Genomic DNA, 24,438 nt, shown 5'->3' on the forward strand with positions numbered 1-24,438 from the left:
TGTATCAAGATGTTACTGAGTCGTCATCCTCTTCTTTTTCTTTTTTTTAATAGTATTCTCTTTATAGGATCAAGAATACAGAACTCAAGTTTTCTTTTGAAAAGGTAGTAGTAATCCAAGAAACAAAGAGGAGACAATTTGAAGGTTATGTTTACTATCTAGCACCATAATCCAGTCTTGGCCTCTCCCATCAGCTGGAACAAGGGCGAGGAGAGAGCATGTGGGGAGGTGGTGGAGCTCTCCATCGGAGGCCTCATTTTTGCTCTTAGGCAACTCAGGATCCAGCAAAGAGGAACCTCACTGAGGCTGTGATGACCACACGCCATTGGTTCGAGGGTGAAGAGGCTCTCAGGGAGGGCTGATTCATGGGGGCCCAGAGGGCCTACAGCAGGGCACCCTGACGAGCTAGGTGGCTTCTTCTTGGCATCCAAGTCCTTCTTGATGTCCTCAAACATTTTGGCCAGGTTTGGTATCTCATAGTTCTGAGCCAGGTACATTCCAACGATGTTTCCAAAAGTAAATCCAGCAGGAACTGGAGCATGTTGTCGGCGGGGAGGGTGAGGAAGCGACAAGGGCTACCACAGCTGCCAGGCTGATCCCAGCCGGCCTACCCAGAGCAAGGGGAGGAACCCGCCCTTGAGTCTTCTTCTAATCCTTCTACCTGTAATTTCGTTTTCTCAGATTATTTGCTCAGCAGACGAAGTGAAATCCTCCCTTCAATGCTATTAGTTCTTGATCATATATTACCTCCTGAAAAGGTTGTGGGACAATTCTTTTTGGTGTAATTACTCTGTGTATTCCTTCCATCTTCATATGATACGTCCGTCATTATTTAATATTTTGCCTTTTTAAAAAATAAAACAAACAAAAACCACATAAGCTCATTGCCATCAAGTCAGAACGGACTGATAGATGACCATCTGGTGAGTTTTTGGAGGCTGTAAATCACATGGAAGGAGAGTTCCCTGTTTGTGGTTTTGGTGAGGATTAGGTGAGGCCTTTGGGGCAGCAGTGTACCTCCCCATAAACTATGCCACAGAGCACTCTTATTTTGTCCTTTGAAGACTTCAGTATTGCAACTCAGTGTTTGAGAATTTTTGTTGTTGGTGGTGGTTTTAAACAACTGTAATTTGGGTGAAGGTTTGCAAAGCATATTAGTTTCCCCCTAGTCAATCATTATTGTACATTCTGTTTCACAACACCAATTACATTATATTCAATGACTGCTCATCCTTTCACAACACATTTTCCTTCATCTATCCAGTGTGTGTTGTCTATCAATTACTTTTCCATTCTTTCTTTAGTTCTTTTAAGTCTCATTTTTGGGTTTTCAACTCTAGGACTTTGCATAAGCCTTCTTTTTATATTATTTTAAAAATTTTATATTGATTTACATACAAAGTTCATAAAGTTTATATATTGTTTTCCTTTTTTTAATTGAGAATTTAATGAAAGACTATAGAGAACTTGGATTTCCATCATAAGCATTCTTGTATCCTTGGTCTGTGTTATAATTGCTGCTCTAATTCTACCTCATTAACATCATAGAGGTAAGAATTTATAATACATGAAATAATCGCATAATATAGTGAACCATGGGCTAGTCAATGAGTTTGTTTTTCAAGACATAATTCAATCCATGACTGCTCTATATTCAAGAGGTCAAGAGAAAGTTTCAGAGTCCCTGTAACATTCATTTTTATATATTTTTTTTCAAAGACCTTTTGCTTTTTTCATGTCTGATGTCCTTGATATTATATAATTGGTATTAAATGTGATATATATATATGTTATTGTTGTTGTTAGATGCCATTGAGTCATAGATGACTCATAGCAACCCTATGAACAAAAGACTTGAGCACTGTTCATAGAGTTTCCGGAGGCAAGCCATTTTGGAAGTGGATACCACTCCTGCATCCAAGCTTGTTTTAATCAGGGAGCGCCACCAAACACTGTACACCATGGGTAACCATTATCACATTTGGCACATTAGTGTCACAGTGTTTAGCATCACAGCAATGAGTTATCTCTGTACAGCAATGCACAGACCAGTGCTATATCACTTAGAATGTTTAACAAAAACCAATTTAGACCAGCCTGAGGGCCACAGATTAAAATAATTTAAGATTATTCTTTGACTCCTGTTGTACTTGTTTTAATTTCCTTCAGCTTCAACTTGAATTTGCATATAAGCAATTGACAAAATGACTACAGCAATGGGCTTAAGTCTGCCAGAGATGATAAGGTTGGCTCAGAATTGGATAGGGTTCTGATCTGTTTTTCATAGGGGATTGCTATGAGGTATACTTGATGGCACATAACAACATCATCAAAGTCTGTTTCAGTGTTTTCTGACCTTGTTTTGACTGATAATATTGAGCTTCTCCACTTTTTTTACTCAGATGTAGTCAGTTGAATTCCTGTGTATTCAATCTGGTGAGGTCCATGTATACAGTCATTATTTGTGTTGTTGGGGAAATGTATTTGCAGTGAACAGGTTATTGGTCTTGCAAAATTCTATCATCAATATTCAGAGCTATTTGTCACCAAGGCCAGGTTTTCCAATTACTTGTCCTTCTTAAGGAGCCCTGATGGAATAACTCTTAATGTGCTAGGTTGCTAACAGAAAGGTCAGAAAGATGGGGAGTCTCCTTGGAAACTATGTGGAGGTTCACCATGAGTTAAAATTCACTCCACAGCAGTGAGTCTCAGGATCCTTTTTTTTTTACTTCCAATCTTTGCATTCCATTTGTTAGTAATCATACATGCACCTTGATTGCATGCTTGGTCAAGTTCAGATTGTAGAAATTGGTAAAAATCTTATTTCTTAATCTTTGCTCTGAGCGGTTGTTATGTAAATCTGAATAAGTTTATAAACTCATCTTCTCTGTATGTGTTTGGGTAGTATCTTGTCTCTCACAGCATTGTAGTTCAGGATACATACTGAAATGCTCTTTTTGATGATGACTGCAACACAATTCTGCTTCATTTGCCGTTCTTGGGATAGTAGATCATTTGATGGCCCTGTTCGAAATGGCCAATACCAGCCCATTTCAACTCACTAATTCCTAGAATACTGATTTTTTCAAGCACTGAATTTAATATTTGAAGAATCCCAGTTTTTTAGATTCATACTCAGTACTTTCTATGTTCAGATTTTTAGTGAATGTTAGCAGTTGGTTCTTTTAATTTTGGGTCATGCAACATCAGCAAATTAAGGTCTCAAAAGCTTCCCCCAATCAGCATTATGAAGGTCCACTCTACTTTGAGGCAGCTCTTCCTTACCGTATTTTTAGTGCTTTCCAAATAGAAAGACTCATCTTTTGGTACTACACCAAGCAATGTTCTGCTGCTACTCATAGTTTTATTTAGAAGTAGATTGCCAGGTTTTTCTTACTTATCTCAGTCTGGAAGTTCCATTGAAACTTTGTCCATCCTGGGTGACTGCTAATATTTGAAAAATTAGTGACATAACTTCTAGTATCACAGCAACAAGCAAACCCCCAGGGTACCACTAATTTACAAAGGAGTGGAGAGGCATGTTTGCAGAGTTATGATAACTATTTACTTTTTTCTTTCTGTAACTATACCATTTACTCCCTTGGTACCAGCAGTCAGGAAATCAGGAGACATAATTGCATTGGGAAAGTTAGGGACCTCTACAAATTATTGAGGAGTAATGATGTCAGTTTGAGGACTAAGGTGCGTCTGATTCAGGCCATAGTCTTTCAGATCACTTGCTATGCATCTGGGAGCAGGGCAGTGAATAAAGAGGACAGAAGAATTGATGCCTTTGGGTTGTGGTGCTGGAGAAGAGCATTGAACATCCCATGGACAGCAAAAGAACAAATAAATGTGTCTTGGAGAGGGTGCAGCCAGAGAGCTCTTTGGAGGCAAAGATGACGAAGCTTCACCTCACAAGCTTTCAGTATGTTACTAGGAGGGTCTATTTTTTGGAGAGGGACATGATGCGTGGAAGGGTGGAGAGTTGGCAAAGGCAAGGAAGACCCTCAACCAGGTGGATGGACATGGGCTCTAGAGTGTCAGAAAGTGTAAAAATGGCACAGAATAGGACGGAGTTAAGATCTGCTGTTCATAGGGTCGCTGTGAGCTGTATTTCACTGACACTTAACAACATCAAGTTCTTCAAAGCAGGTCTCACTGCCACGGATTCAGTTCTGGCTAGTGTGACTTTCCATTGGTTTTGGAGGCTGTAAATCTTAAGGGGAGGAGAATGCCCATATTTCTATCCCCAGCGATTGTGGATCTGAACCGGCTGAAATACACGGCTTTTTGGAGTCACCAGAGCTCCTGTGAAACATATTGTTATTAGTTGCCGTCGACTCAGTGATCTTGGAAACAACAGATCTGAACCCTGTCTATCTTGTAGCATCCTCATCATTTCAGACATACTTGAGCCCATTGCTGCAGTCACTGTCAATTCATCTCGTTAGGAGTCTTCTCCTTCAGCGTCGCTCCATCTTTCCAAGCATGACGTCCCTTTCCAAGCAATAGCTTCCCTAACAGTATCCGGAGTACGGAACATGTAAGGCTCACATCAAATACGGCGTGGAAGGGGAAAGGAACTGTAATAATAGATGTGTAATGCAGACGCCAGCCACGAGAGGGAGCCGGCGGGCCCGAGCTCGTACGCAGGCGCGGTGGAGGGGGCCGGGCGCCGCTGAGGCGGCGGCGGTCGCTGCTGTGGCCGGGGGAAGTGAATGGTTTTACCCAGAGGGCTCTGCGCCTCCTTTCTCCGTTGCCACCGGTCCTGTTCGCCGCTCCTCCTCCTCGGCCATGGCGTTCACGTTCGCGGCCTTCTGCTACATGCTGGCGCTGCTGCTCACGGCCGCGCTTATCTTTTTCGCCATCTGGCACGTGAGTAAGGGCCTGGGGAGGGAGGGCCGGGCAGCGGCTGCGCAGCCTCCTCTCGCCTCCGGGTCGCAGCCGGAGCCGTGACGGCCGCCGGAGGTCTGTGCGCCTCGGGATGCGGTTGGGCGAGGTCAGTGCTGGCCACGACATGAGGGGCAGTGCCCTCTCCCTGCGCGGACGGGGGGCTGTCGGGCTGAGGACCCGGGGCTCGCCGTCGTCAGAGGGTTGTGCCTCGCGCTCCCGGCCGCAGGCCTCGCGCTCCGCTGCCCCTCCGGGTCTGGGAGGGGCGCCTGCACCCCGTCGGGCCCGCCCGGTCAGCGTCGCGCTCGCCCCGGCCGCCAGCCTTGCCGGCCCCGGGACAGCGCGCGGGCGGGCCCCGCTCTTGACATGTATGGAGCTTCCCCAGTTTTTACTATTTAATCCACATTACCTTTCCTCCCCCTGGTTTCCGCAAGAGTTGTGGCCAAAAGTGAGATAGCTATAACCTTCTTGAATTTACAACTCTTCTTTTCAGCGCTTGTGAGCGCTTCAAGTGAAATCACGTTCTTTCGATTCCTGTGTCCAGGTGAACTTCGATGTCGGTATAGGTTGCATTGGTTACTTTGTTCACTGCCTCGCGGCTCTTACCCCCAAATCACACTGTAACTGCCAGTTTTTCAAGAGACAGTCTTCAGAGCCATCTCCATCTTATGAGTCATTTGATTTAGTAAAGGCACTTTTAATGTGCTTTTGAAAATGTTTCGAAACCTTAACCTTTTCTGCCTTAAAATGAACCTTAATTGATCTGAACCTAATGTTCTTCACATTATCTTGTACGATAGAAACAGATCATTTCCTTACTAAAGCAACAGATAGTATGTTCTCAAGGACATAGTTCTCTACGAGATTTTAAGGATTACTGTTGTCCTGGCACAAAATTAAAAGCCTTGAAAACCCTCTGGAGGCCGGCATTAAAAAAGTTCTCTTATTTCATCTCTACTTCCTGTATTCTAGTACATTCTGGAATATTAGTTTTAAACGGAATGATTGGGCAGAGATTCTCTGATGTGAATTCGATTCTCTCCATTCCCATAACAAACATTTGTATGTGGAACATGTGCAGAAATGGCTTTGTGAATGGAGCAATGTCACATATCCATGCCTTTTTGCTAAAGAGGGTTGTAATTAGTTTACAACCTGACTGTGGTGGGGTGGGGAAAAGCTTGTGCAGGCTTTATTATTTATTATCTCTATTAGAAATAACTGTTAATGCAAATTGAGCTTCAGCAGAAACCAATGGGGAAAGCTGCCTCGCTTCCTGGGCTCTTCATGAAAGCGAGAACAGTAAATAACTTGGGATGCGTACCACCTGCAATGTATGAGTCTCTCACAGCTTTCAAAATTGTTTATGTGGCGCAAACTGCGCCTTATTTCCTGGGGGTGGTTTGCAGAAGAGATCTGTAAGGTGCCTCTCGCTTTACATTTTTAACCCAGCCCAGGCCGTGTTTGATTTCATGAAAACCCAGAGTTCACTTCTTAAATCGATAATTTTTGTTTTAGCTTTGAAATGAATGTGTGTCTGGGTTAAGTGGGTAACTCTTAAGTCCTTTTGTAGAATTAGAAAAAAAATTATATATGTTCTACAGGATAAGTGGAGAGTTTTTCTAGTTTGGGATTTCTTAGATGTTCAGTGGCTTACTACTGTAACCCTCAGGAAAATAATTCTAAATAAACAGGGTTGGGTTTGGTTTTTTTTTTTTTTCCCCTATTAGCTACTTAACCCTAATTCTTTCGTACCCTACAGAACATAGTGTAGACGCAAGTTTTCCTTCTCTGGAGTTTATTGTACAGCTGCTTTCTCACTGTGTATGCATTATCAGGAGAAGACCTAGGTACCACAGATTGCTGTTTTCAGGGTATTGTGTGGGTGACACATTGTCACTCAGAAGTTGTACTGCTCTCAAGTTACTTCAGACTCTCCTCGACCATCCATTGAGTTTCCTAGGCTGTAAATTGTAATAGTAGGACACTGCCTCATTTTTCTCCCTTAGAGTGACAAGCGGATTCAGACTTTGCTTAGCAGTTCAACAGTCAATTTTATATACCCCCAAGCCTCAATTTGATGTATCTAAAGATGTGATTTTGTAAAACTTTTACTTCATCTTTTTTTTTTTTTAACTGTTATGTGAGCATTTAAAATATATTTCCTGGTTATTTGGAAGTTTCTCTAAGTACTTTCACATTCACAACAATACTGCATTATCAGGTGCTCTAAATGGCATACATCTGTCGAGGTAACTAGGTGGCCCTGAGTTCAGAGGGCTGTTTGTGTTCTGATTATCATATCTACTGAGAGGGGGGTGTGTGTCTTGTAATTGATACCCCTAGAGTAGAGAGAGACGTATATGTCTCACTTAATAGGTATTAACATCTGTTTAGCAGAACACAATGTCAGAAATGCTTCTTGATTCAGTATGCTTTCCAGTGAGGAAAGCGCATAGTAGTAACAACAATCCAGAGTTGAAAATAATTGGACCATGAAAGGGTTATGTGTATTTTCTTAGCTAGTTTATACATCCTTCAGAAGACTCATTTGGACATTTCAAGTAGAAAGTCTAAAAGTCTTGTATTAGTTATTGTTTTTAGGGCAATTCTTATTCTGATGATTTTCTGTCAGTTTTATCCCAAGTCACACAGTTGCCACGTGCACCGTGGAAGACTAAGGTTGAGGATACTGGAGTTTATTGTACAGCTGCTTTCTCACTAACTAGGGTTGGGAATTTTTTTTTTTAAGGCTAAAATGAAGGAAGTCTTTCCCTAAGTGCTTGTGTCAAGTTTGAAGTTAACCTATATTGTGTAGTTTGGTGTCTTTTAGGAATTTAGGATCAGCAGACACACTCCTCCCAACCCCATGGGGTGCACAGTCCACAGTAGCAATATCTGTTTTATTGTTTTCATATTTTTGTGGAAAATTTTGTGAAGGCCACTGTCCAGCTGAAAAAAAAATCACTAGTTTAAGAATCTTCCCAAAAGTCTTGGAAACTGTGGTTTATGTAATAGTCAAAAAATCAGAAGCCTTTTCAGATACAATTATTAAAAAACTCAAACTGTGCCATCAATTAGAAGTGACTCACAGCTGACCCTCTAGTGGGGTTTTCTGAGGCTGTAAATCACATGGGAGAAGATTGCCCATATTTCTCCTGAGTAGTGTCTAGTGAATTTGAACCTCTTTGGGTTAGTAGTGCAGCTTCCTACAGAAAAGGCTACTAGAGCTCCCTTTGAAATCCACATATTAAAAGACTCCTTGAAATTACTTGAAGATAATGACCAAAGAAGAGTTAGTTTTACATTCTGCTTTTAAACCGGAGCTTATTATTGGCAACAAGTTATGTTTGTGAATATGATCCTTGTTTTGCCCTTTGTCACTAAAATAATTGGTTATGTATCACAGCTAATATAAAATAAGGGAGCCCTCGTAGTACAATAGTTAAGAATTCAGCTGTTAACCAAAAGGTTGGAAGTTTGAACCAACCATCTGTTTCTTGGTCGAAAGATGTAGCAGTCTGCTTCTGTAAAGATTATAGCCTTGGAAACACTATATTAAAATTTTGTAAATAAACTAGTAGGGGGAAAAATCCCCCCCCCCCAAAAAAAAAAAGATTATAGACTTTGAAATACTGTGATGTTGTTATGTTGTTGTTAGGGACTTTTGAGTTGAGTGTCACCCATAGTGATCTTGTGAACAACAGATCTAAAACCTCTTGTATCCTCTGTTATCCACATGCTTCCTAACAGGCTAGAGCCTGTTGCAGCACTATGTCGGTCCCCCAGGTTGAGGATCTTCCTCTCCTTGACTGACTTTCTGCCTTTTTGAGCATCTTGTTCCTCTTCAAGGACTAGCCCCTTCTAGCAACATACCTAAAGTATGTGAGGCGAAGCTTTATCATCTTTACCTCTGAAGAGTCCTTTGGCTATACTTTCGCCAAGACATATCTGTTTGTTATTTTGGCAGTTCATAGGATGTTCAGCTCTCTTCTCCAACACAGCAGTTCAGAGGTGTCAATTCTTCTGTATTCCTTAATCCAGAACTCAGAAGGAATGGGAAAGACCATGGCCTGAATCAGACACATCTTACTTCTCAAACTGATGTCACTACTCCTTAATAATTTGGAGAGGTCCCTAACTGCAGACTTTCCTAGTGCAGTATATCTGGAAATAATCTGCCCTGTAGAGTCAACTAAGCATCAGAATTGATGCCGTAGCCATGGGTTTGGTCTATAATATCAAGCAGTTGACTAATAAAGTTCATAAATAACTTGAAATTAATAGAATTGTATATTTTTAACATTTTAAGTGTTAGGAGTTATTGTTGTTATGTGCTGTGAGTTGCCTGTGACTCATAGCGACCCTGTGTACAACAGCCCTAAACCCTGCTCTATCCTGTGCCAGTCTCATTGTCTCCGACACATCTACCCCTGTTACCCAGTCACTAAATCAATCCATCTCATCGAGGGTCGTCTTCTCTTGTGCTGTCCCTCTACGCTCCCAAGCGTGATGTCCCTCTTCAAGGACTGGTCCCACCTTGCAACCTGTCCAAAGTATGTTATTAGCAAAGGAAAATGCCTTTTAGTGAGTGTTGTTGTTAGTTGCTGTTTGGTCAGAATCAACTCATAGCTGACCCACCTATTTTTTAGGGGCTAGCTTTAAATTGCATGGGAGGAGATTGCCCATTTTTATCACGCAGAGGAGTTGGTAGATTTGAACTGCATGCCTTTTAGTTATCAGTGCCACTCCTTTCTGCAAGCCCACCAGAGCTTTTTGCTTCCTCCCTGCTTCCCATTTTCTCCTACCATTCAGCAAATCGTTGTAGAATACTTAACTATGTGTTTGGCACTCTTCTAAGCTCTGGAATAAATAGCTGTGAACTCAACAAAAATCTTTGCACTTGTAAATCATAAACATTTTAATGTTTAATTATTGTCCTTCTATTCTGAATTATTTTAGAGATGTTAAGGATGATGAATTCTATAAAAATATAGAAATTTATAAAAGTAATGTCTTACCATGAAATTAAGAACTTTAATAGGGAAATAAGCCAGCATATTGAAAGTGAAAGATAAATTGCTGAGTGTTGATAATATTCAGTAACACTGTCTCAGGTATGAAGATACTATTTTTTTTAAATTATTTTTTTTGTTTACCTCTGGAATTGTAGTGCATCCTCTTGCCACCAGGCCACCAAAACTTGCCGAAGGTACTATTCTTAATCCACTAGAAGAGTTTAGATTCTCTGTCCTGTAGTGACAACAACTAAAATACTTTCCCCTCAAACATAGTGCCATTTGACTTCTTTGACTCGTGAGTTAACATGACAAAGTAGTGTTTATGTTTAATTTCTATAAAAATAGTAATTTTGATTTTGAAGTTCTGTATTCTCTGTTCCTTAAGGTTAAAACAGAAGCATCTCTGGTGGGATGGTGTGTAACATGCTGAGCTAATAACCAGAATGTTTACTTTTTTAATCCACCAGCCTCTCTGAGAGAAAGATGGGTAGTATCCTCTAAAAAAGTTTACAGTATCAGAAAGCTGACTCAGTGGCAGTGAGTTTAGTGAGTTACTCTAACACATGGAGTTGCTGAGTCAGAAATCCTGTCAATGACCTGGAATAACAAACTGGAAGATTATAGCCAAGAAAACACCATGGGCCAATACTAATCTGTAGCATATCTACTTGTTAGGTATCACTGAGTCAAGTACAATTTATAGAGATGCTATGAACAACAGATTTGAGCCCTGGACTATTCTATGTCATCCTTCTCATTTCTGACAGAGTTGCCATAAGTTGGAATCTAGGTTGTTTTCTCTCTCCTTGCCATGTCTTGAATTGTTTTACTCATCAGGCCTTAAGAATCTGGCAGCACCCAGGTTTACTCAAATTCAGTCTTTAGCTTGGTGACCTTTAAAAGAATATATTTATGATTAGAAAAGAGAATCACCTTGGTTACTCTTGTAATGGCTTTGAACAGGGATGCACGTTCTTACATGGTGCTTTTGTGTAAGAAATGCTGCAGGTAAGGGCAGACAAATTAGAAAGATCCTACCTCACCAGTAGACCACTTGGTTTGTCTTTTGAGCCTTATAGCTTCATTGGCATTTTCAACTGCTATTTTACACACTTCCTTCCAATTTTCACTATTGTCCATCCCCATCTTTGGATTCAGTTCCTGGAGAGAAACTCCTGCCACATCGCACCACACCATTGCACTTGAATTGCCATTTTCTCCAAAAATCCATCCATGGCAGCTTCTGGGATGAATGCCAAGTTTTCAGCCATAAGGTAAAAAAACTGAGGAGAATCCATGTTACACCCACTCCCAGTCACATGGTGCTTGGGCAGCCCACTTAGTTTCCAGGTAGTATATGTATGAATATCCACTGGGTTGCAAACCACAATTTTTTTTTAAATTTTTTTATTTTTTTTTTTATTGGGAAAAACATATTGGGGGTACAAGGAGGTGAGGGTTGGGGGCAGAAGGGTGAGGATGGGCCAGGATGCAGTTGCAGAGCTGCACAGTTTGGTCGGTGGGGGGAGCAGGTGAAGGAAATGATGAGGGTCCAGTGGGGACCAGATGCTACAGAGGAATGACAAGCATTTTCCAATGGTAATTAAACCAACTGTCTTATTGATTTGGGAATTGGATGCCGACTCTCTGGCTTCTTCATGCTGAACAGGGGCGTAGATGTAAAGGGGGGAAGGGAGGACGCTTTATCACCTTACTGGTGGTCTTGGGTTACAGCTGCTTGCCTTCTTGCTCTGTCAGAAGATATTTTCCTGTCATTTGCTCCCCTCTGGACTGCAAAGTGTTTTCCCAGGTGGGTCCAGTGGGGATGGCTGGTTGAACCCAGAGGCTCCATCCTCCTTTGCTTCCTTAGCTGTCAGTTTTATTTCCTTTTTGTCACTGGCACTGGGTTCAGGGTCAATTCTGGAGTAAAACTCAGTGTTAAGGTTACCTATAGGAAAGGGAGCAAACCTAGAAAGAACAAACTTGTCAGTTACAAATAGAAGGGCTTTGAGGGTGTTGCTTTCAGGTTTACTGGGAGAGGGTGGCAGAAGGTGGCCTAGGTAACATTCTCTGGATACCCTAGGCATTCTTTTTTTTTTTTCCCCTTCCCCACCCAGGGGTCAGATGGCACAATCTGGGGACTGAGGAGCTCACCCTGAGGGCCGCAACGACTCACCCCAAGCTGAGGGCCAAGGGCAGCCCGCCCCAGGCAGAGGGCTGCAACGGCTTGCCCCGAGCTGGGGGCCAAGGGCAGCCCATCCCGAGCAGGGCAACACCCCCCAGGAGCTAGCTGGTATACTCCCCCTCTAATTGCCCCTACCCCAGTCTGGTCCCTTCGCCTGACTGAGGACTCTGTGGTTAGGGATAGTGTTTCCAATTCCAGCAGTGCCACTTTTACTCCCCCCGCCCCATAAGTGGTCATACTATTTTGAAGTAGGTGTCACTGCCCTCCCCCTTTATATATGATAAAGGGAACCTGAGAATTGTGAACAGACTCCCCACAGGTCTAACCATCTTTTGGCAGAAGCATTCAACAGAACAAAATATGTGGTACATTTAGGATGTCAGTCCTCTTGTGCATGCTGCCACTGTTAAAGTCATCAGACTCACAGTGACTTTCAGCAATCCATTATATAGGTAATCGTCCTCTTTGGCCTGTCCAAGGAAACCCAAACCTGCAGATGGCGGGCATGCATCCCATCCCCCACCTCCTACTCAGGCTGCCAGCAGGGCGCACGCCCCCCGCCCAGCGCAGGCAGCCGTTGGGGGCGCGCCCCCCCCCACCCTGCCGCATGGGCGCTCAGCAGGTATGTGGCCCCTCTTGTGCTGGTGGCCCGAGGGCGCCTGCTTCCCCTACAGCCGCCATTCTGGCTCCAAGAATTCCAAGAATTCTCTCCAGAACAAGTCTACCTTGCGGCAGTGTGGTGGCTTCACTGTACCAGTCTTGAGGAGGGCTGGTGCCCAGCATCCATCCTGGGTGAGGGAATCCATTCGTTCTGGCTGTGGAAGCCTCATGGAGCTGCAGCGGCTGTGTGGCGCAGCGCAGGCTGTGCAGTGGAGGGTTGGGAGCCACGAGACTCACCCATTTCTCCTTGGGAATCCTTGAATTTCTGTTGTTGGAGCCTCGATCTTCACTGAGTGCCAGTCATCAACTGTTTAAGTGTTCAATTATCAATAAGCTGAAGTCTGTGGAAGGCCATAATGGCCCTGCTTTAAGTGGTTTGCTGCCCCCGCAACTCACCACGCTGTCTCTGCCTCCACCGCCATCTTGGATCCTGCAAACCACAATTATCATGGAGTCGAGACTGTATTTGATGATCTGAAGAATAATGAATTTGAAGACACTGACATTCCTCTGCGTCAGGTTGAGTCAACTAACCCCCTCTTGCTGATGGACTCCTGCAGTTACCACCACAATCTTAGAATTAGCGGTCAGAGTAATCCTTATCGGCTATGATTTTCGATGTCCTGATCCTTCATTTCTCCTTTGTTTGTCTTCTAAAACATCCACAAGGGCAAGTTCATTGCCAGAGACTATTCCAAAATGCTGATGAGCACATGCCATACCAACTTGTCCAACACCCACTACAGTGATTTTACTGTTTGGAACTGCTGCCTCCTCTTCTGCAACTGGTGCAATCAGTTTTTCCTTAAGAGTTGCCTTTGTGCACAGGAGAGAGATGACACTCCAGAGGGTAGTGGTGGCAGTTGTGAGGAAGACTGTGTGGGCTGCTTGGCTCCACCCAGGATCTGTTGTATTAATGCATCTTGACTGCATGTTTGATCAGTTTCACATTGTAGAAGTTGATAAAATCTTTCTCTGTCTTTGTCTTTAGTGGTTGATAAATAAATTTGAGTCATATTTTAACTGGTTTTCCTTTTAGGCATATGAATAGTAGCAGTGACAATGCTGCATTTCAGTATAAATCTTTATGTGATCTGTTTGATAATGAACTCAATGCCATTCTTCCTCAATTTGTTATTGTTGGCATAGTAAACCATATGATTAGGTTAGGGACCTTCGACTCAATAGCTGACCCCATCAGGTTTTCAGAGGCAGTAAATCAAATGGGAGGAGACTGCCCATCTTTTTTCTTTGGAGTGGCTGGTGGATTAGGACTGCATGTCTTTGGGTTGGTGGCCCAATTCCTTACCACTAGGCCACCAGACCATAGGATAGTCTTATTTGAGTGGCTAATACCAGCCCTTTCAGCTGATTGGTGGCATAATGTACAGCATATCAGGCTGCTAACCAAAAGCTTGATAATTCAAATCCACTAATTGCCTCAAGGGAGAAAGATGGCCAGTTCCCTCCCATAAAGATTTATTGTCTGGGAAACATGGTGGATAGTCACTGTGAGTCCGAAGAACCAGCCTGCTGGCACTAAATTTGAATGTCTGACATGGATTTCTATACATTCTGTTTCGTTTTTGGCAATGTTTGATTTTTCTAGATTTATTTATTTACTTCATGCACTCACTGTTTTAGTTATTAATCCGTGTTTGTAGTGTTTCTGCTTGTGCAGCATCAGCAATTGAAGGTCTCAAAAGCTTTACTCCATCCATATTGCTGAAGTTAATTCTACCTTGAAGAGTCCGCTCTTCCGCAGTAGTATTCCTTGTGTCTTCCCACCTGAGGAGTTCAGCTTCTGGCTCTATACCAGATAGTGTTCCTCTGCTATTCATAAAGTTTTCACTGGCCTATTTTATTTCAAGCTAGATTTCCATATTCTTTTTTTTCTTAGTCATACTTTGGACATGTTGCCAGGAGGGATGGGTCCTTGGAGAGGGACATCATGCTTGGGAGGGTTGAGGGACAGTGCAGGAGGGGAAGACCCTCTATGAGATGGATTGATTTGGTGACTGGGGTAATCGGGATGGGTGTGTCAGAGGCGGTGCGGTTGGCGCAGGACAGAGCAGGGTTTAGGGCTGTTGTGCATAGGGTCGCTATGAGTCGGAAACGACTCGACGGCACATAACAACAACAACAACAACAACAACAACAACAACAACATCTTAATTTGGAAGCTGTGCTTAAATCTGTTCACCATGGACAACCCTTGGTATTTGAAACACTAGTGGCAAGGCTTCCAGTATCACAATATCTTCTATGCTACCTTTATGACAGATTGACAGATGAATGGTGGATATAGTGTTTTGTGAGTGGAGGAAATATAATTTCAGGTACGTAAAATAGTGAACCGGAGGCATTGTAGAAATTGAAAATTGAAGATGCTGTTTATCACAGGGATTTTAGATCGTTTTAATGACAATAACTTGAAAGTATTTTCAGTTCTTAAGTCTGATTCCAGTTATTTTACAAGGCATATATTGACTTTACAAATCAGTATGTATGTTATTGGTGGACCTTTGCTTTTGGTTTATTAATTTTATTCAATAATTATATGATGATGCATCAGGTTTGTTGTAGCGTTTTATTCCAGTGACTTGTCCTAACTATTTCAATTTTCTTTTAGATTATAGCATTTGATGAACTGAAGACCGATTACAAGAATCCTATAGACCAATGTAATACCCTGAATCCTGTAAGTTATAATAAAGGTTTTGATACTTAGATTTTGAAAATTGTTTCCTTTTAACTTAATATAAGGTGAAGATGGCTTACATTATCAGTGATTTAATATTTGTACTTTTCAAAGTAGAAAGAATTTAAAAAAATAGTTTTTCCTGATATTGCTTGACTATTCTGTTATTAATCAGCTCTTGGTCTTGTCAGCTGTCATACTAACATTCTTCCAATCTGCTTTTTACATTGTCGGCCAAAGACAGTTGAAAAGGTCAAAAAGATTAAAAGAGTCAAAATTGCACTAAAGGTGTGTACTGCTTTCTGGTTTAATGTGTTAATGCTAGAGTCATTTTCATGGGGATGGTTATAGCATTTGTATTTGTAATGTTTTGTTCAGTGTGCTTTGTTCATATGCCTGTTGAGGTTTATAATTTTATATTTTATGCAAATGTTTGCTTGCTGGCCCAGTCAAGTAGGGAAAGCTGTTACATGCTTATGCTTTTCCCCCCACATTATAGCCATAGACACTTTTATTAAATTATTTAGTGCAGTGCTTGGAAGCAGGTTAAAATAGAATGCCTTTAATAGATGTGAGATTTTTCTAGGGTTATGTTTTATTTTTAAGTTGTACTCAAATTAACTTTTAATATGGCTTTAACTACTATGTCTAGTTTTGTCCTTGAGTTAATTCCAAAGAATGTATAACTAATCATTCCGTTTCTGCTGATAGCTCTGATTTTAGCTCTGGAATCTTGTGATAATGCTGTCTTTAGAACTCCTCCTGCCAGAATTTTATGGACAATAGTTTGTGTACATTGTGTACGTAGTTATTTGTATGTATTTGTTCTAAATTTAGAAAACAATTTTGTACTAAGTTCTGAGATGTGATATGACTATATCTCTGCTGTGCTTAGGGTTTGATCTGTGTGAGTTCCTTTACTCAGAAAGGTTCTCCTTTTAGTTTATAGATTTTATTGGTCAGAAATCTAAAAGTCATTTGTAAGAAAGCAGTGGATATTTCTTTAAGAAATGGAATACAATAATTGTTAATATGAATCTTAATGAAGATGAGAACTTGTATAAATGGATGTTCATTGTGTAGAATTTTAATGCATGCTAGTGGGTCTTTCTGGAAGAGTATGTACAGTTAGTTAAATAAAGCGTATAGAGTTCATTTGCTCATTTATCACTTTTTTCCAAGATAAATATGGGTGATGGTATAGATTTCTAGTGTGTGTTTAAAGAACTCTTAAAGTAAGACTCTTGATTTAGGTGCAATTAAAAGTGTTAATTTACCAGCTGTTTCTCTATTTGTGTGAAACGTATATATGTCTTCTATTGGAAAGTATGATGTATTTGTTGTAAAAACATCTCAAGTTTAGTAGTTAAAACTGATTGTTACTAAGATATTAATGATGAAGACTTCTACTTTTAAAAGCTGTTTGAATTCTATCCTCTGACTGTTTATGATTTTAAATAACCGAATGATGTGAGGGTAATGTAATAGGCTGGAATTCAGTGAGAACATTCCTAAGTGTCCGATTAAGTGCTAAAACCTTGCCTGGATTTTTTCAGTCTTTAGTGGTAGCCATATTGTTATTTTCATGTGTAGGAAAACAGAGAAGTTTAGGAGCTTCACTCAAGATTGCACATTTAGTTGAGTCAGACTGACTTGAGATAGCCTGATTTTTTTCTCCTCTCAAGCACTTATCTTTTCATTATTATTCCCAACTTAAAAGACACTCATTTCATTTTAGGGACCTCTGGTGGCCTGGTGGTAAGAAGTTGCTTTGTTTACCCAAAAGTACATAGTTCAAATCCACCAGCTGCTCTTTGGAAAAAAGATGGCCCATACCTCCTGTGTGATTGACAGTTTCTGAAAACCTGCTGAAGGGGTTCAGCTATGAGTTAGCTCTGACTTGGGGTCCCATAAAAACAACAACAGTGATTTCATCTTACTGTGTGTGTAATTTATAGATTTTCCTCATGGAAAGAAATTCTCACTTAGAAAAGACACGTGCTTGAGATACCTTTATGCTTCAGTAGATTAGAGGGATGTTTTTATACCAGCACAAGATGCATTTGGAAAGGGTGCTGATAATTGGCTTAACAGCAGTGCATCTGACAGTTTTCCCTATTTAAAATTTGTTTTGAGAGTTCTGCCAAAGTATGGGGGAAAACAAATACCATTTACTAAAAACCAAATTATATACCATTTACTAAAACCAAAATAATATAAGATTATTACAGGATTATATTATTAAGTTGAAGTACTATCATACCAGTCATACTTGATTGAGGTATTTTTTTCCTGGATACCAGTTTTTGTGTGAATTTTCGTTCCTAAATAGAATTATTTTTGTATCTCTTCCAGGGAAGGCTGGTCATTACTGAATGATTGGAGAGGACTGGTTTTTATGAGCAAGAAATAATATATATTTGGAGTATTTTTGAGGGGTAGGGGGACTGTGGTGCTTGTTTCATTCTCCAGTTGGTTGGGTTGCTGATTGCTTATTACCACTCTTAAAGTTTAAGAGTTGGGAAGATCATGCTTTCAGAATTAGTCACTTCATATTTGTTGGCTGGTAAATTTAGATTGAAATTTGGATGATGATTTTTATTTCTAGTTATTAGGCTTTAGAGGGCTGAAATAGACTTTAAATTTCAAAGGCAAATCATATAATTTAAACTAGGATTCCAGAGGGGAACCCTGGTGGCTTAGCAGTAAGGAGTTGCGTTGTTAACCCAAAGGCATGTGATTCAAACCTTAAAGCTGGTTTGAGTCTCTCAGCTGCTTTATAGGAGGAAGATGGGCAGTCTCTTCCCATGCAATATTCTGCCTTTGAAAACCAGCTGGAGAGTCAGCTATGAGTTTGTTTCAACTCAACAGGGCAACAACATGATAAATAGAACTTCTAGTGGGTGTGTTGGAGTTAGAGTGGCTCAGGACAGAGAAGGGTTCAGAGCTGCTGTACTTGGGGTCCCTATACATCACAAGCAACTCATTGGCACATAACAACAATAAAATATTTTGACAGGTTTGGAAGCAGGAGTGGCATCCACTTCCTAAATAAACATGCCCCCAGAAACCCTTTGAACTTTGATAAATGTAGTAGTTGTAGAGGGGCTTCAAGCCTTTTGTTGATAGGGTCGCTGTGAGTTGTGCTGGACTCAAAGGCCTTCAACAAAAACACAACAGTGGAAGTAAAATGTATATTTTATATAAAATGTTTATTTTTCTTGGTCCTTTTGTAATCATTGAGTTTCAAAGATTTCTTGTATATGTTTTCTTGTTTAGAGATTGCAAATGTTTTAACTTTGATCTTAAAATAGATGTTAAAGTTTTATGCTGTTTATAAATCTGTATATGTACGCAGCATTCATCTTTTGTTATTATATTGCTTTAAGTTATTTAGTATATTAAGTAAATGCCTAACTAATGTAGATTAGTTGGTTTTTACTGGGGTTTAATTTAAAATATTAGTTATTTAAGAGTTCACTTTACAACTTTAAATTGGAAAATTTAACTTGAGAATATTAGAAAATAAGCTTGGCTATGAAGAATGACTACAGAACATCCTCAGGAAAGTTTTGATGGTATTGAGGATTCATAGAGTTTTCATTTGGTTGAAATAGAAAGTAGATATTTGAGAAATTGGCTTTGTAGTTGTGATTTGGAGGCTGTTATTTGGAAATTGCAGTGAAAAGCTTTCACTTAATATTACCTACTATCAAAAGATTTGAGCACTGAGCTCCTACTTGTCTGAAGATAATTTTGTGTCTGTATGTAGCATATTGTGGGGATCAGGGGTAAGGAGAGGAGAGACCATGTAAGAATGGGAGCTCAGGTACCTGGAAAACTCCAATTTCATGTTTAAGAACCCCATCTTTTCCCTCCTACATTGCAGAAAGTACATTGTTTGCATTTTGCATATTAGTGTTTCTTCCTGACTGTGCTGAGATTATTGACTGATTGGCTTTCCACTGGAAAACTATTTTTGTGGTGATGTGTTGTGGTTTGTTAAATATTGCATATGTTACATTTCTAGTTTATCTTAAAACCTTAAAAACACTAACATGTACACCTCTGAGGAGGGGTTTTGTTTTTGTGGGTTTTTTTCACATCATTTTGCATGTGATCAGATAGCCTAATTTCTGTATTTTTATCGTTTGTTGAATGGTGAAAAGCAAAAGTATTCCAATTGATTAGTTAATAATGTGGCTCACTTTGGTTGGTATTTAACTTGCTTACTTGAGTTTTAAGCCATATCTTAATGCAAGCTATATCTTGTGGTTTGTCAGTTATCTTGCTTTTAGTAAAAAGTTTGTTTTTTTTAAAGAAGCATCTTTCAGTTCTGATTCTAAGCAGACAGTGGCTTTTCATCGTGGATGCCTAGTTGCCACCTCCTCCCATGTAAGCAGTTGATGTTAGGTTTAATGCAGAGATAGCCTGCTGACGTATGTGTTTTTCTTCCAGCTCGTACTTCCCGAGTACCTCATCCATGCATTCTTCTGTGTCATGTTCCTCTGTGCAGCCGAATGGCTTACACTGGGCCTCAACATGCCCCTCTTGGCATACCATATTTGGAGGTAATATTTAGAAATATTTCTCAAATCACTAAATTATAATTGTATTCTGTTTGATGTGATTATTTTATATACTAATCATTAAATGAAAATTCATTGACATTGTACAAACAAATTGGTGAATAACAATTCTAATACCTTTTAAAGAGATTTTTAGAAATAATGAAATATAACAGTAATGCATGTAAGTCTGGAGTATATAGCACATTGTATTTTTATGTATGTATATTCTCATGAAATTACCACCTAGATGAAAGTACGTACCAGTTCCAACCCTCTAGAAGACTCCTGAGACCTGAGCAGTCAATTACTGCCCATACCTCCCCAGGGCACTGATGACCTCTATCAACTTAGATTAATTTTGCCTGTCTTTTTGAACTTCATATAAATTGAAATGTACAGTATATGTAGAACTCCATGGCTTACGACTTTAAATAAATACATGGTTATTTGTACAAGATAGTGCCATACAGCTTTTCTAGTAGTTCAGTCCATTCTTTATAAGTAATTTTTATGTATCACTGAGTTGGAATTGACTCATAGCTGACCCTCCAGTGGGGTTTTGGAGGCAATAAATTGTATGGGAGGAGATTTCCCATCTTTCTTTTGTGGAGCAGCTGGTGGATTTGAACTGCATGCTTTTAGATTGGAAACTATTCACTAGGGCCACCAGAGCTCCCCAGTCTTCTTAAATAGCAGGAATTTTAAAAAAACAGATATGTCCATATGTTGTTGCCACAGAATGAAGATCTTTTGATAAAAGCCGTAATATAAACATTTTTTGCAATAAGTGTAGCAACAGCCAAAAAAATATATGTGTGCTTTTATAGATAGATAAGCCCCAAACAAAACCATTGCCATCAAGTTGATTCCAGACTGCTTTTTGGGTTTCTGTGGTTGTAAATCTTAACTGGAGCAGACTTCCCCATCATAGCTGCTGAATATGAACTATGAACATTTCAGTTAGCAGTCCAGTGCTCAGTAGTTAGGCAGATATGCTTATGTCTATTTAGGTAAACACATATGACTGTTTTGGTGTGCATGTATACATATTTGTGTAGGCAAATGTACATACATGTCTGTGTGTGATATATAGATAAATATATATATATAGATAGAGATATAGATATATATCTATATAACACACACACACACACACATTTTAAGTATGTAGACCCTAGATGGTATAGTTATGGATGCTTCCTAGGTGTAACCAAACATCTCATTGATTGGATTACTGGGTTTGAGGGCTTAGGACCATAATCATATAGCTTAGTTAGCTGGCATAATGTAATTCATAAAGATAATGTTCTTCTTTCTAGTTGGGTTAGTAGTACCTGATATTTTAAAAGCTTATGAGAAGCTATCAAAGATACACCTCTTAGTCTCTGCTTGTCTGAGGCAAAAGAGAAAGAAGGAAACAAAAGACAAACTCCAGTCTCCAGGAACTGTGGTTTCACTTTACCTAAGACTAGAATAATTAGAGGGTTCCTGGCTGCCACTACCAACTGTTCTGTCCAGGTAAAAACAGTTGATGGTCATGAATAGAATAGAGAAAAAAATAGAGAACAAAGCTAAAATAAAACAAAACTGATCTTACTGGACTGGTAACAACTTTGGGGAGCCTCTGAGACTGTTACCTTGAGATTCCCTTTAAACTTGGAAAGCAACCACTCTGGTTAAAACAGAGTCATGGTAATAGAATCCCATTCTAAATTGGGATCCACCAATATTTGAGATTCTTCCTTGTATCCTGAAGATTTGCTTCCCTTTCAAAATGGCTGATCGACTGTGTTTATTCCAGGTATATGAGTAGACCAGTGATGAGTGGACCAGGACTCTATGACCCCACCACCATCATGAATGCAGATATTCTAGCATATTGTCAGAAAGAAGGATGGTGCAAATTAGCTTTTTATCTCCTAGCATTTTTTTACTACCTATACGGGTAAGTTTTAAAAATGATCTTACTTTGCTACTTAAAAAAGGTTGTATTTATAGAGCTTGTCACCTCAAAATCTAAGTAAAGCCAGTTTTTTGAGTAGTGGTAACTGTTAAATACACACCACCAAACCTGCACATGTTCAGCAAGATGCATGCTAGTATCTGTCAAAGAAGGGAACAAGTGCAGTTGGAGGCAGAAACTCAGGTCAGGGGTGCTTTTATTTTCAAATAAAAATTTGCCTGGTGACAAATATAGTCAGAGGACAAAGGAAAAATACAGGAAAAAGGACAATCCTCCTTTATCACTCCCTAGCTGAGTGATGGCAGTGAGAAGATATTGCTGTGTGAATTTGCAGAACAATTTTTGCTTGATTTAATGAACTCTCCTGAGAATATTAATTTTTTCCATTATCATTCTTCAGAAACAATGCTCTCTGCCTTTTATGATCTATTTTGCTGCATCTGAATGATAAGGATGGTTCTACTTACAGGGTGGTATATATAGTTACTAATTTTTCTCCTTTTTTGCCATAATAGACCCATAACATCATTTCTCTAGGTCAGGGTTTCTCAGTCTTGGCACTACTGACTTTTTTTAAGCAGGATAAATCTTTGTTGTGTGAGTTGTTTTGTGAGTTATAGGACATTTTGCAGCATGTTTGACTTCTAGATGACCTTCTGGATGCCATTAATGCCCCCTTCCCCAGTGACGACAACTGAAAATGCCCCGGTCATTGCCATATGCCTTCTGGGATGCAGCTCCACCCCCATTGCTCTGTGGGTCCTGTAAATGGAATAAGCAGTCTGAGTCGCCTGCGACTCGACGGCACTTAACAACAACAACAACAACATGTTGTAGTCCATGGGGAGTTATGCTGTTAACCCAAAGGCTTTGCCTCTCTGGCATTATGAATCCACTGGGCATACTGTGGTAGAAAGATACCCTATCTTCTCATGTGTGAAATCTCCTCTTAGAAACCCAGTGAAGGGATGTAAGTCCATTCCAACTCTGTCATTGAGTTTTGAGTTTTTATTCGTACTAGGCCAGGTCATGGTCAGAATAGAATTTTAATGTGTCTAACCTATTGAAAAATACTTTTCCCTTCTTTTACTGATACATGCTCAACCAGAGATGCCTTTCCATCTGATTTTCAAAATAAAACCATCTGTATTTAAGGAAATTGTTATAATTAAGCTGTCATTTCTTCTCCTTTTTGTTATTTGAAATCTTGCTAAGTGGTATCTTACTTGTATTGTTTCTTCAAATAAGTGTCCATTATCGAAACAAGTGATTAGACAGAATCTTAGGAAACATACCTTCATGCTTTCAAAGTACACTTTAGTACAGCTGCAAATTTATTGTGAAAATGTATAGACTTAGTGCCTGTACAAATGTTTCTCATATATAAAATAACAATATTAAATAGATTCTGAAAGATAAAATTCTATGTGTCAATCTAATTTCCTGTTAATTTTAAGTTTCTGTAAAAAGTGCCTGGAAGAGTGCTGATGTCAGGCTGTTGCTCCTAAGTGTTATCAAGGCTTTTACAATTTGGAAGCAAAGGCCTATCTTCTGAGGCAACTTAGATGAGTTCATGTGTATACATCCCAGGGCCTCTTAAGTTAAATGACTTTTTGTTTGCTGATCACCGCTTCCCCCCCTTGGTTTTTAAAGCCCTGTGGTTCTTTCATAAAACCTTTCTTACATGAGAATTCTTTGATCATTTCTATCTATAAAATGGGAATAACATTATGCTGGGAAAGGCAGAGGGTCAGAGGAAGACCCTCAGCAAAATGGATTGATAACATAGTGACTGTCACAGTGGGCTTGAGCATGTCAGCAATCGTGAGGATGGTGCAGTATAGGGCAAGGTTCCGACCTCTTGTTCATGGGATCACTATGAATCATAGTGGACTTGACACACAAAGTGGCAGAATATCCTCCCAGGACCACTTTGAAGATTAAGTGAGGTAATGTATATCAGTATCTAGCTGAGGGCCGGGCATAAAGTGAGCCTTCCAGAGCTTCATGCTCCTATTATTAGACATAGCTCCAGAACTCTGCAGTGTTTTTACATTGCTTCTCTGAGCTCTGGTTCCCCATTAAGCCTTCAGCTGTGCTGTTCTACTTGCTAAAATTGGCAAGGAAACGGAGGACAACTACAGCATATTTGTTGAGCCAAGCCCTGCCTTAGGCAAAAGTCCATAAATGTAAATTAAAATTGTACTGTGAATTCACCATTAGTGGCTTCATACTCTGATATGCTATGATACCAACACAAATGCATTTACTATATAAAGCAAGCAGTGCTTTGGTCTCTTGTTTTTATTATTACGAATGTTTGAATTAACAGCTTTTTTCTTCTTTTCAGCATGATCTATGTTTTGGTGAGCTCTTAGAACGACACACAGAAGAATTGATCCCGTTAAGTGCATGCAAAAGCCACCAAATGGAAGGATTCTATC

At 40.0% G+C, this 24,438-nt stretch overlaps 1 protein-coding gene across 1 annotated transcript; it reads left to right on the top strand.

The window, feature by feature from the left end:
- The first annotated feature begins 4,787 nt into the window (after positions 1 to 4,787).
- CNIH1 (cornichon family AMPA receptor auxiliary protein 1) lies at positions 4,788 to 24,372 on the top strand. The gene is made up of 5 exons (XM_006894348.1): positions 4,788 to 4,878; positions 15,392 to 15,460; positions 19,919 to 20,031; positions 21,833 to 21,976; positions 24,345 to 24,372. Exons 1-5 carry the CDS (start codon positions 4,798 to 4,800, stop codon positions 24,370 to 24,372), a joined length of 435 nt encoding a protein of 144 aa, XP_006894410.1. The 5' UTR covers positions 4,788 to 4,797.
- The last annotated feature ends 66 nt before the right edge of the window (positions 24,373 to 24,438 follow it).

The sequence above is a fragment of the Elephantulus edwardii genome, unplaced genomic scaffold (genome assembly GCF_000299155.1).
Source record: "Elephantulus edwardii isolate Elephantulus edwardi_28Jun2011 unplaced genomic scaffold, EleEdw1.0 scaffold00140, whole genome shotgun sequence".
NCBI classification, from domain to species: domain Eukaryota; kingdom Metazoa; phylum Chordata; class Mammalia; order Macroscelidea; family Macroscelididae; genus Elephantulus; species Elephantulus edwardii.